We start from the raw sequence: 11,429 nt of genomic DNA on the forward strand, positions 1-11,429 counted from the left end.
GTCTTTTCATCCACTTAGGTTAATGGAATGATATAACTAATTAAATAGTGCTATAATAGTTACCAGTATCATTTTATTCCTTTTGATTTGCCATACAAAGGCAAGAAACAAGGAATAACTAATGAAGGATTAAGATGACTGATGATTTAAAATTCCTGCACTAACATACATCAGATGTTGATATGGAGAATTATTTGATTGATTTCATGAAAACAAGATCTTTTAAGGCCTCTATTTTCTACGCCAACTCTCAATGAATTACGTTAATATTAAACTATAGACTTTGTTAAATCTGTATGATGTTATGCCTAAGTTTCAAATAAGTTGAGATAGGCCATATGAACTCTTACTATATATGTATGTCGCTTCATTTAAGCTCATCTGATCAATTCAATGTTATAAAACTTAGTTTACTAGCTGTAGAAGTTCTCTTCACTATTACTAACATATACATAACTAACAAGTCTAGTAGACTCATATATATAGAGCAAATATTGGACTTAGTATACTAACATGACTAGAACTAATTAATTCCAACTATTTGGTATCGCCTATATATAGAGATATTTCTCTCCTATTATCTTTCTTTCACTATTATGGATTCAAAGAGATTGTAGGTCTTTCAAGACTAATACCTTCAATGTGATTTAGTTCTACCTCGTCCTCTTTAACACTCTCACACTTTCAGGCTCATCTCAAGCGATCTTCTCATTTTATCTTATGTGTACTAGCTAGCTACTTGCACCTTCTATCTAATGTGGTTTGATCACCTTTTATTTTGTCCAATCTTCTATGACAATACATCCATCACAGAAATCATATTGATCTATGATATGCTAATTTTATGGATATGTTTGACTTTAGAGGCCAAGCATTAACTCCTATATATACAATTTTGTTGATTTTAATGCTATTGTATGTAGAGCTTGACTTTCATCACTTTGGTAAGATACCACTTCTATCACATAACACACCAGTAGGACTTCTCTTGTTTTGTTTCAGTCATCCTTACTATTTTGATTTTATGTGTCATATTTTTTTTATCTATTATATCATTCTCCTTGAACATTAAGCCTAGTTATCTGAATCATTCGTAGTTCAATATTATCATTGTCACTATTACAGATGTACTAGGTCGAGTAGTTTCTTGGTTACTTCTGGCAACTAAATTCCGTCTAATCTCACCTCAAGCTCATTTTCCCTATGTTTCCGCTAATTAATACATGCGGTTTCTCGTTAATATTAAGATTTAATAAAGAAGTTACAATTTTTGATTGTATAATATTTTCGAATCTTAATTTTTACTACTGCAATTGCAAGACGCTAAATATATTAATTTGTTCTCTATATGTGTGGCATCTTATCATGCAAATAATAGTTTTGGAATCCTTTTGAAACTTCATGATCAGAATATATATATATATATATATATATATATATATATATATATTATTATTATATATATGAGTGGACAGTTATCCAAACATTATCTATAGAAGAATTTTGACTTTATGAAATTAAGTTAATTATACGTTGAATATATATGAGATGTTTAGAATCAATAAGATATAAGAGAAACCTTAGTTAACAATATCTTTGTTCTTTTTTCTTAGTTAGGCATATATGTTTTGGTGTTGTATTTCATCAAAAGTATAGGTAGGTTATACGAGGGGATCGAACCTTACCTCCAAAATACTACAAAGATATTGTGTGATCTAGGACTTTTATAAGAAGTCTTCACTTTATGATGATAATATTTGGATTTTGACATAAAGTCAATTTGATGATTAAATGGTAATACTTGTCAATTAGTGGATTAACGGACATAAGTCTAGTTTCCTTTTGTTATTGAAAATGACTTGAAAGAAAAAGATGAGCTTATTTATAAGAAAAATACAAGTTGTTTTTCATGGAATACACTCAATAATAAAATAGACAAATTCATTTTACATTACCAACATGACCAAATAGCCTTCTTCTGAAGTTGCACTAAATCAACAAGCTTGCTTAAGTAGAACTTCCTTGCCCTAATTAAGCTTCCCATAACTTGCCAGAATACTGGAAGTTTGTCAATTGATGCTGCAACAGAAAAATAAAAATAAAAATAATTAAATACTTGGCGATCGGATTAATAATAATAAAAAAATAATAATAATAATAAATTAATACTATACATACCTCCTGAGAAATTTCAGTATTGATTTGGTGATAGTTGAACATAAATGGGCTCCAATTGCTAGTATCCACCAAATTAAAGTTATCAACAGCATTCATAATATTGTTAGTATTATTATAGGCTTGAATACCTGATTGATGATCTTCAAATGTAGTACTCCAAGATCCTAATGATCTTGTTAAATCCTCATCAGGCGCCATGGATTGATCACCATTATTTAGGCTTTTCTTTATTTTTGTTCTTTCCCTTGCCCTTGCTCTTGCTTCTTTCCTTGATTCCTTTGCAACAACTGGATGAAATATTGCCCTACGAATCGACTTAACTACTTTTTTCTTCTGTTGCTTGTTAGTATTATTATTAGTTGCTGCTGATTCGTCGATTACTCCAGATATAACTTCACATGACTCGGAGGGAGATGATACAACACCACCAATATTAGGATTTGTACTAGCACTGCATTTTTCTTTGTTAATTTTCTGAACGAGATCGTTTACAGCTGATTTTGACTTTGTGAGTAGCCATTCTACAGTTTTGCTAGCCTTATCGAACCCAAGCAAGTCTTGCAAATTGAAGAATTTTCTAGCAATTTCAAGTGAAAGTCTCATTCTTCGGTCTCTTGGGCCATGTGCCGTGTTTATTTTGCTGTGTCTATCTTTCTTCGAAGGTCCTACACCAGCACCAGTAGTAACTCTCTTGTTGTTTTTTCTACGAATAGTACTAGTAGTGGTACTAGTACTCTCATCCTTCTTGTTTTTTATGATCAATTCATCTTCTTCCATCTTATGATCACCTTCTTCTGCCGTAATATCCAAATTATTCTGATCGTAAGCTGCAGGTTGGATGAATTGAAAGTCATGGAAATATTGGATGAATTCCGGTTCATATTGCATAGAAGGAGATGGAATATTAATGTGAAAGAAAGATGAAGAGCTGGAAATATTGGGGCTCGAAGGGTACATCTTTGATAACGACAACCTTCTATTCAACTTGAAAGAACCACAAACATCACCTTCTTCAGTTTGTCACTTTTAATAAGCTAGCTAGCTAGCTTCATCAACAAAACAAAAAAATAAACGTTATAAATTAATTTAAAAACTTTTTTTGAGAGAGACTCTTCATAATTATCTTGAATATATAAATTTAAGATAGCACATAGAGAAAGTGGGGAAGGATATGTGATTTTTTTATTTTAATATAATGATGATAACATAGCTTTTTGGTTGAGAAGGACAGGTGAAATGTGTGGTTTTACATGTATGTTGCTTGGTGTGTGCTTAATTATGATAATAATAATAATAATAATAATAGCTAGGTATAGGTATATATTAGTGGCTATTTTTGTGTTCGTGCGAGTTTGAGCACCATGTATTTAAGCTAGCTAGCTGGAATATATTAGCTAGTGAGAAAGACAGCCATGGTGGTGTATGTTCTTGTTGACAAAGAAAGAAAGATGAAGATAAAGAGCAGTCATGTTATGTTATTGCCTGCAAACAGACAAAGAGAGGTGTAACCGTACTTCCATTTTACAAAGGTCCCCTATCTGATATAAAGATAAAGAAGGCTTCGCTTGCACCAAGCGTTGGTGTGACTTGGTGGTACTAGTTACTGAAGTGAATAATTAGGGATCATGAGGTTTCACGTTTAAATTTTAATAGAAAAAAAAAAAAAAAGTATCAAGTATTTTCATTTATGTTGCTAGTAAGTGATGACAAGTATTCTATAAAATTAATCAAAATATGTGTAAGTTGGTGCAAATACCACAAAATTTTATTTGAAAAAAAACATTCTCTAGCTTTCTCATGTGGGAGTTTTAAAGTATGAAAGGGAATTTGGGGGAAAAAAGAGTGGAGGGGACACTCTACTACTTGTATAGTTATAACTGATTTTTTATTGAAATAATATATAGATGTGTCATTTAAGTTTGTTTTTGCTTGGCATTTATACCTTTTAATTTTGAGTATAAATAAATAAATATTTAAAATTGTATAAGTAAACATATGTATCATTATATGACATAATACATGTAAGACACAACATTGTTAGATAGAACAAATGTGTCTATTTGTTTAAATTTTATATTAATTTAAGTGTATATTCGTGCACAATCAAAGTTAAAAGATATAACTGTCAGTTAAAGCTAAGTTAAATATCATGTTCATGTATTATGAATTTTTATACGAGTGAAGTGAATGGTAATCATAGCTAAAGACTTCTCTAAGAACCCGTTTGGATTGACTTAAAAAAAATAGTTTTTAAGTCAGAAATAAAAAGTTAAACTGAAATGACTTTTAATTCAAAAAAAAAGAGTAAGTGGAGACCTACTTTTGACTTATTTTAAGTCATTTTTTATCTTATCAAACACTTTCTAACTTATTTTAAGTTATTTTTTACTTATTTTAAATTATTTTTTATATTTGTCAAACACTTTCAAAAAAAAAAAATTGACTTAAAAATATATTTGATCAACTTTTAAGTCAATCCAAACGCCTCTAAATGTGCCCCTTAGCTTCAAGTTCACGTGACAGCACTGACACATACTTTGACAAAAAAAAATATACCCTTGAATCCCCTCTTTCCTAGCTCCATCATCCACCATCTCTTTCACCTTCATCTTCTCCGTAAAATAAGAACAAAAAGGAGAAAAGGAAAAAGTGATCCCTAACAACTTGAAAAAAATATTGGGGTTGAGGGTTAGTTGACTTGTAATTTATCTGTTAATATGTAGTACTTAAGTCGAGGTTTTTCAAATACAACCTCTTTATTTTTATGTGGCAAGGTAGGTTCTATGTACATTCTATACTTTTCTTAAACGCTTCATAAATTTTTTTACTGAGTATATTGTTGTTGAGGACTAATCGGCTTTTGTGAATTATCTGCTTCCCACAGTTGAGATGAAGGGGTTCAGACTCTATCAGTAGAGTAAAATAATGTGAAAAAAAAAAAAACTAAAATAAACAAGAGAGTAATTATTTGCTTCTTAGCTTTTGCCTTTAGTCTCAACTCAAAAGATGAAAAATTATTGTCCTTTTAATTTCCCTCTTTTTTGTTCCACAAGAGTTTAATTTCCCTCTTTTAACTTGGAGTCTATAGACTGTGTTTGCCTGTTTAGTACGAAAGAAAAACATTTTATTTTCTAAAACATATTTTCCAATTATTTCATTTTTGGTTGATTCCATGTTTTAGTTTTCATTTTTTAAATTAAAAAAAATGACTTCTTTAATCAAAGTAGAAAAAACAAGCTAGAAAAGTAATATTGTAAGGGGTCGTTAGGTGTGAAAGATAACTTAAAATTGTCCTGAGATTAAATTATAGTGCCACTTAATTTTTTGTTTGGTTGGCAAGTCCAAGATAACTTATCCCGCGATTAATAGTTAGTATCGGGATAAGTTATCCCTTTCCATGGGTGGTATCGTAATCCCGGGATAAAATGACTAAATGACAAAAATGTCCCTTTAACACTTTTTATACATTATTTTTCACATTCATAAATGGTATTTTTGTAAACTTATATGCTCTTAAGATTTATTATTTTGAATACAACAAACCAAACACTCAGTAAAAAAATAATTTTAGCATAACTTATCCCATCATAACTAATCTCATCATAACTTATCTCATCATAATTAATCCCATCATAACTTGAATTCAAACCAAACGACTCCTAAGTTCATTATTTCTTTCCAACACTACCACGCCCTCCTTAATTTGACCATCCCAACAGTACCCCACCTCCTCCTTTGACCATCTCAACCTCCGCCACCCCCGAACCATCACTNATTAAATTATAGTGCCACTTAATTTTTTGTTTGGTTGGCAAGTCCGAAATAACTTATCCCGGGATTAATAATTAGTATCGGAATAAGTTATCCCTTCCCATGGGTGGTATAGTAATCCCGGGATAAAATGACTAAATGACAAAAATGTCCCTTTAAACACTTTTTATACATTACTTTTCACATCCATAAATGATATTTTTGTAAACTTGTATGTTCTTAAGATTTATTGTTTTGAATACAACAAACCAAACACTCAATAAACAATAATTTTAGCATAACTTATCCCATCATAACTTATCCTATCATAACTAATCTCATCATAATTTGAATTCAAACCAAACGACTCCTAAGTTCATTATTTCTTTCCAACACTACCACCCCCTCCTTAATTTGACCATCCCAACAGTACCCCACCTCCTCCTTTGACCATCTCAACCTCCGCCACCCCCGAACCATCACCACTCCTCTCCCATCCCGTTCACATAGTAAACACTAAAAAATAAGTAAGAAATTTACTTATTATTCAATAAAACCCACCCTACATCTCACACAAAAGACCTTTTCTATATCTATTTTCTTGTATTTAGTTGTTTGCTCAATTCACAAAGCATCCTTCTAAATCCTTTCGAGTTCAACACTCTAGTAAAGGAATTAATAAAGTTAATTATACTATACATGGCCAATTCCAAAGTCGACAAATAAAAGTATTTCAAAGTAACAAAACATATTACTACCTCAGATTTTTGAGGTAATATATTACAACAGTAAGGGTTGCGTTGCGTGAGCAGAAGCTACGATGGCCTCTTCCTCAGGAGTAGTCAGCCAGTCTATAGAAAATGTTTGTGAAGGCAAAAGCAACTTTTGACCAGGATGCTCAGAACAAAAATGTCACTTTCCATAAAAAGAGTAGATACCTATCTCTTCCATAATTTAAAAAAAACACCACCATCACCCCCTCTTTCTAATTACCCCACTTTTTTTTTCTTCATCAGCATGACTTTCTACCAAGTTTAGATAGTGATAAGGATATGAATAATTAGAGCCAAATATCATACTAGTATTAGTGTAGCACACACTCATTAGAAAAAAGAAAAATTCTACTTGTACTTTCTACTCATGATGTTTATAAGACTTCCCTTATAAACCCTACCCATTGAGCCATTATTGTCCATCTACTTTTAGTTGGGTTTTTTTTCTTTTTTCTTTTTTCTACCAGCATTTAGAATGCAAAATTTACTGATTTGATTAATTTGGATATATAGGATGTCTTATTAATTAAAGAGTAAGTAAAGGATTTCTTATTAAGTACTCCTATTTATTTTTTTTCATTCGCATAACTAGGTGTACTCTAGTAATTCCCAATCATCACACAGTGTATACCTTGATTTGGTAATTATGCTTTGTACTACTTGTTATCGATGTTCGCAAGACCTCTTCTAAATGTTAAAGAAGGACCGAAGTCGCACATTGTTGGTTAATAAAATGGGTGGATTTCTTATATTCTTTGAGCTGATTTTTGTGATTTGAGTTAGGTTCGAGACTTAATTTTACATGATACAACAGCAAGACTCATTTCACTTTTTTAATTAAAAAATGACAAATTAAAAGTCCCGCATTGATCTTGTCCTATCACTTTTAACAATTTTATGGAGTAAGTTCACAATAGAATAAAACATTTTCTGTTAAACAATTTTGTATTCACAAAATTCAAACTCAATCAGGAATATTTAATCACGTCATCACATTTTTATAAATAGTATTTCTCTTTGTGTTTTGCTTATGATGTTCACAAGACCTCCCTTAAAACCCTAGCCATTAATTGAGTCCACTAGTCCATCTTCTTTCCACTTTTACTTCATTTTTAACCATCTAACTTCTTCTTCATTGTTAAGCCCTTTTCCACAATTGATAGGATATTCATCTTTGCAAGCCACTAATAACTTAATTCTTCCTTTCCATATATACATGCCGCCGCCTTTGCAAATACCTACACATTATATTGCATATATATATATATCCTCAACTTCAAGTCCTAAAAAGTATAGTGGGGGTGGGGAATATTAATATATATGTGGATTGTCCTGTTTAAGAATTTTAGACTGTCTGGCATTATTATTATTAGGAGAACCACAATAAATGGTCTACCTGAAGGGGTTGTCCTGGAAGTTGCTTTCACAAGTCTAGATAACTATGAACAAAAAAGGGATGATGTATAATGTACCATTTATGGTTGGGTGACAATGAGAGCTTATATTTCCCTATACTTCTAGTGCTTTCATTATTTCCTTTGATAAAGAAGGAAAAGGGGTGGGGAGAAGGTCTTATTCTTTCATCTACTAAGGGGCGGACCCACGTAGAGTCCGTCGGGTGCTCGAGCACCCATTATCCTCATCTCGGAATATATATATATATATATATATATATATATAGAAATTAAGAGGTATTTGTATAAAATTAACATAGATCCAACACCTAATGAACAAATGATCCGATTGATCCATTAGCTCTTGGGTGGGTGTTTAAGACTCTTTTAATGTTGTTGAGTCCGGGTTTAAATCTCACTGTTAACATGTTTTTTTATATTTTTGACTCTGCCACTTTCAGAGCACCCATAACCTTAAAATTCTAGATCTGCCAATAACTACTACCACTCCTTTTTGTACCATATGATACCTAGATTAATTTAAATTTGCATTATATAAGGTCTATTCAAGCTAAGGGAGAAACGCTTGTAAACATATTCATGTGAAACATTAGCTTTTACACATGCTTTGTATAAATATTAAAAAAAACATTAAGTACTTATAGATATTTGATCGTAAGTACAATTATTATTATATATAAACTAATTGAGGTCACCATAAGAAGTTATACACTTCAAATCTGGGTCCCCCTCCAACTCCTACCAAAGGTTCTGCATTCTCATGGGCTTAACCTCGAGATCTTTTAGAGTGAATGAATTTTATTTATCCCCAACTCAAGGGCGGAGCTAGAAAATTTCTATTAGAAATTAAGATTTTTCGCTATGCGAATCAATGAAAAATTTGTATGATAAAATATAATTTTTTTCTCATTCATTTCTCACTGATAATATATTCTCATTGAAATACTGAACAACTTTCTATTTTTTCCCTCTAAAAATACTATTTATTATTTTTTTCTCACCAATTCAATCAAAATATTTATAAAAATAGACATACATTTTTCAATAAGAAATTTGAATGGTAAAATAATGACTTTTTTGTAGTGGGTCATCTACGAGTTTGACCTAAGAGTCCAAACTCTGTATTTGTTTTACTAAAATAACAATAATATCACCAAACATGCACAAAACCTAAATCAATATCTTATTACTAACGCTTGATATTACTATAGTAAAATTTAAAATCTATAAAAATTCAGATTCTGACTGCGTAACATACATTTTCTTGTGTAGCTTTTTTATTTTCTTTTGGAATTTCAGGATAACTCGCAGTCGTTATAACTTCTGTCCTTCAAGCGAGCATTTTGTGCGCGTTGGGTAAACCCCACTGTATAATAGCCTGTAAATCACACAGGAAATGCAAACTGCACTAGACAATCCCTATGCGATGGATTCGACTCAGAAGACATTGAGGGGGATCGATCACAGTCCACCCTCCAAATTAAGTGAACCATCCCGAAGGACAACTCTTTGATTTATTTGTACATAATTCAGAATTCTTAAAAAAAAAAAAAAAATAGTTATGGTGTACTGTTCCTTAATTTGTCTTACCTCTTACAGGCTGGATACAGTGCACCTTTGCACTGTGAAACTATAGCAGATGAACCAATTTCTATTCCTAGTAAAAATCTGTAACGGGATTGGTTTTCAGGACAATGATTTCTTACTTTGTCTCCTCATATAATTTTTTTTAAAAAAAAATCTTTTTTTCTTCGAAGTTATATATTATTGATCCCTCATCTTCACAAAAATCAAGTTTCTTTATTTTTTTATATATATGTAGACGTATGTACTTGTTTTTACAGTGCAACTAGCCAATGTCCATGTTACTTTCCACGCGCATGCTAATGCTATCTTGTCGTCTTGACTCTTTAATTTCAATCTCAAATCCAAAAAAATTAACGACCAAAAAGTTGTCGACTCTAAAAAGATGAGTAAAATTTGAGTATATTTTATTTTTCTAAATTTTACTTATAAAATCATACTGAATATGTTATTACGTTAAGAATGAACAATGACATTTAATTTGGATCTGATTTATTTTAGGTTTGTTTACTGGGAAACAATTTCGTATATTTCCTTGGAAGAGTAGTTTTACAAAACAGTTGTGCTTGGATTTAGTTTTCTTTTCAAAATCAATCGTGTTATAAATTTAACTCAATCTTATGGCGGTTTATTAATAAAAAATACTTGAATTTTCGTTAGAAATGAAAATTCTTGACTTTTTAAAAAAGAATAAAAAAAATATGTGATATTTTCTAGTAATAAATTTTACTCCTGCTATAACATTTCAACTTATAGATTACAAAATTATTATGAAATTTTTATAGATAAAATTTTAAAAACTAAACTTTTTTAATAAAGAGAAAAATGAATAGTCGACTAGTCCTATAGACAATTAGACATAAAAGAAGTTTTAAGCTTTGAGGGGTGGTTTGGGGTGAAGTATAAGGTATAATAGTCCCAAAGTAGAATTATTTTATCATGCGTTTGGTTGGAGGTATATATTAGGCAGTCCTTTATCCCATATACATGATGGAATAACTTACCCCAGAATAATTTATGCCAAAATAGTAAATTCTAAAATAACTTTTTCCTAACCAAACGACCTCGAATTAGCCACATTAGTTTTCTTACCATAGGAGCAATTTTTCTTATCGCTGCTTTTAATTAAGGTTTGAGTTTTTCACTAGTAGTATCTTCGTTCTGCCAACATAGAAGTCATTTCTTACTATATTTTTCATTTCCTCCCTACCCAGCCGAGCCGCCTCTCTTCACTATTTAACGTTCCACCTCGGAAATCAATTACGACGTTAATTTTGGTGAAGGTTTCGTCAGTTGAGCTAGTTTTCTCAAGCAATTTGATTTAATCTAACTCAACTGACTCACATGAATTTTAATATTAATTATCAAGATGATTGGTTGATACAAATTATTTTTATTTGAAACTAACATTTCTGTTTTGTTTTCTTGTGCTATGGTACGATTGAACTGAAGAAGAAGGACCACTTTGCACAAAAATATTACAAATACAGCTATGGTTGTGATAATTTTGCAGCATAATGGACAAACTGAAGTTTAATCATTGTTACCTTAGCTTTTCCCTTTATACAGTAATTTTTTGTTTCTTCTTTTGCTTTTGTTTGGACGTCTAAATAGCAAACCATATGCTTTGACCAAAAAAAATAATGTTCTGATCACTTGAGAGCTTTTAAAACGACATTACTTATTGGGGGATAACTTTTACTTTCAAAAACGTTTTTTTTTTTTTGTT

At 31.0% G+C, this 11,429-nt stretch overlaps 1 protein-coding gene across 2 annotated transcripts; it reads right to left on the bottom strand.

The window, feature by feature from the left end:
* Positions 1 to 1,859: 1,859 nt before the first annotated feature.
* Positions 1,860 to 3,138, bottom strand: LOC125858026 (transcription factor CYCLOIDEA-like). Of its 2 annotated transcripts, XM_049537701.1 has the most exons (3): positions 2,307 to 3,138; positions 2,179 to 2,236; positions 1,860 to 2,079 (listed from the first exon to the last, which is right to left on the bottom strand). In XM_049537701.1, the coding sequence occupies exons 1-3, from the start codon at positions 3,133 to 3,135 to the stop codon at positions 2,070 to 2,072; spliced, it is 897 nt and encodes a 298-aa protein (XP_049393658.1). In that variant the 5' UTR covers positions 3,136 to 3,138; the 3' UTR covers positions 1,860 to 2,069. The 2 variants fall into 2 exon arrangements, with proteins under 2 accessions (XP_049393658.1, XP_049393657.1); XM_049537700.1 differs by having other exon boundaries at positions 2,179 to 3,138.
* Positions 3,139 to 11,429: the final 8,291 nt, after the last annotated feature.

Source organism: Solanum stenotomum, chromosome 3 (assembly GCF_019186545.1).
Source record: "Solanum stenotomum isolate F172 chromosome 3, ASM1918654v1, whole genome shotgun sequence".
NCBI classification, from domain to species: Eukaryota; Viridiplantae; Streptophyta; class Magnoliopsida; order Solanales; family Solanaceae; genus Solanum; species Solanum stenotomum.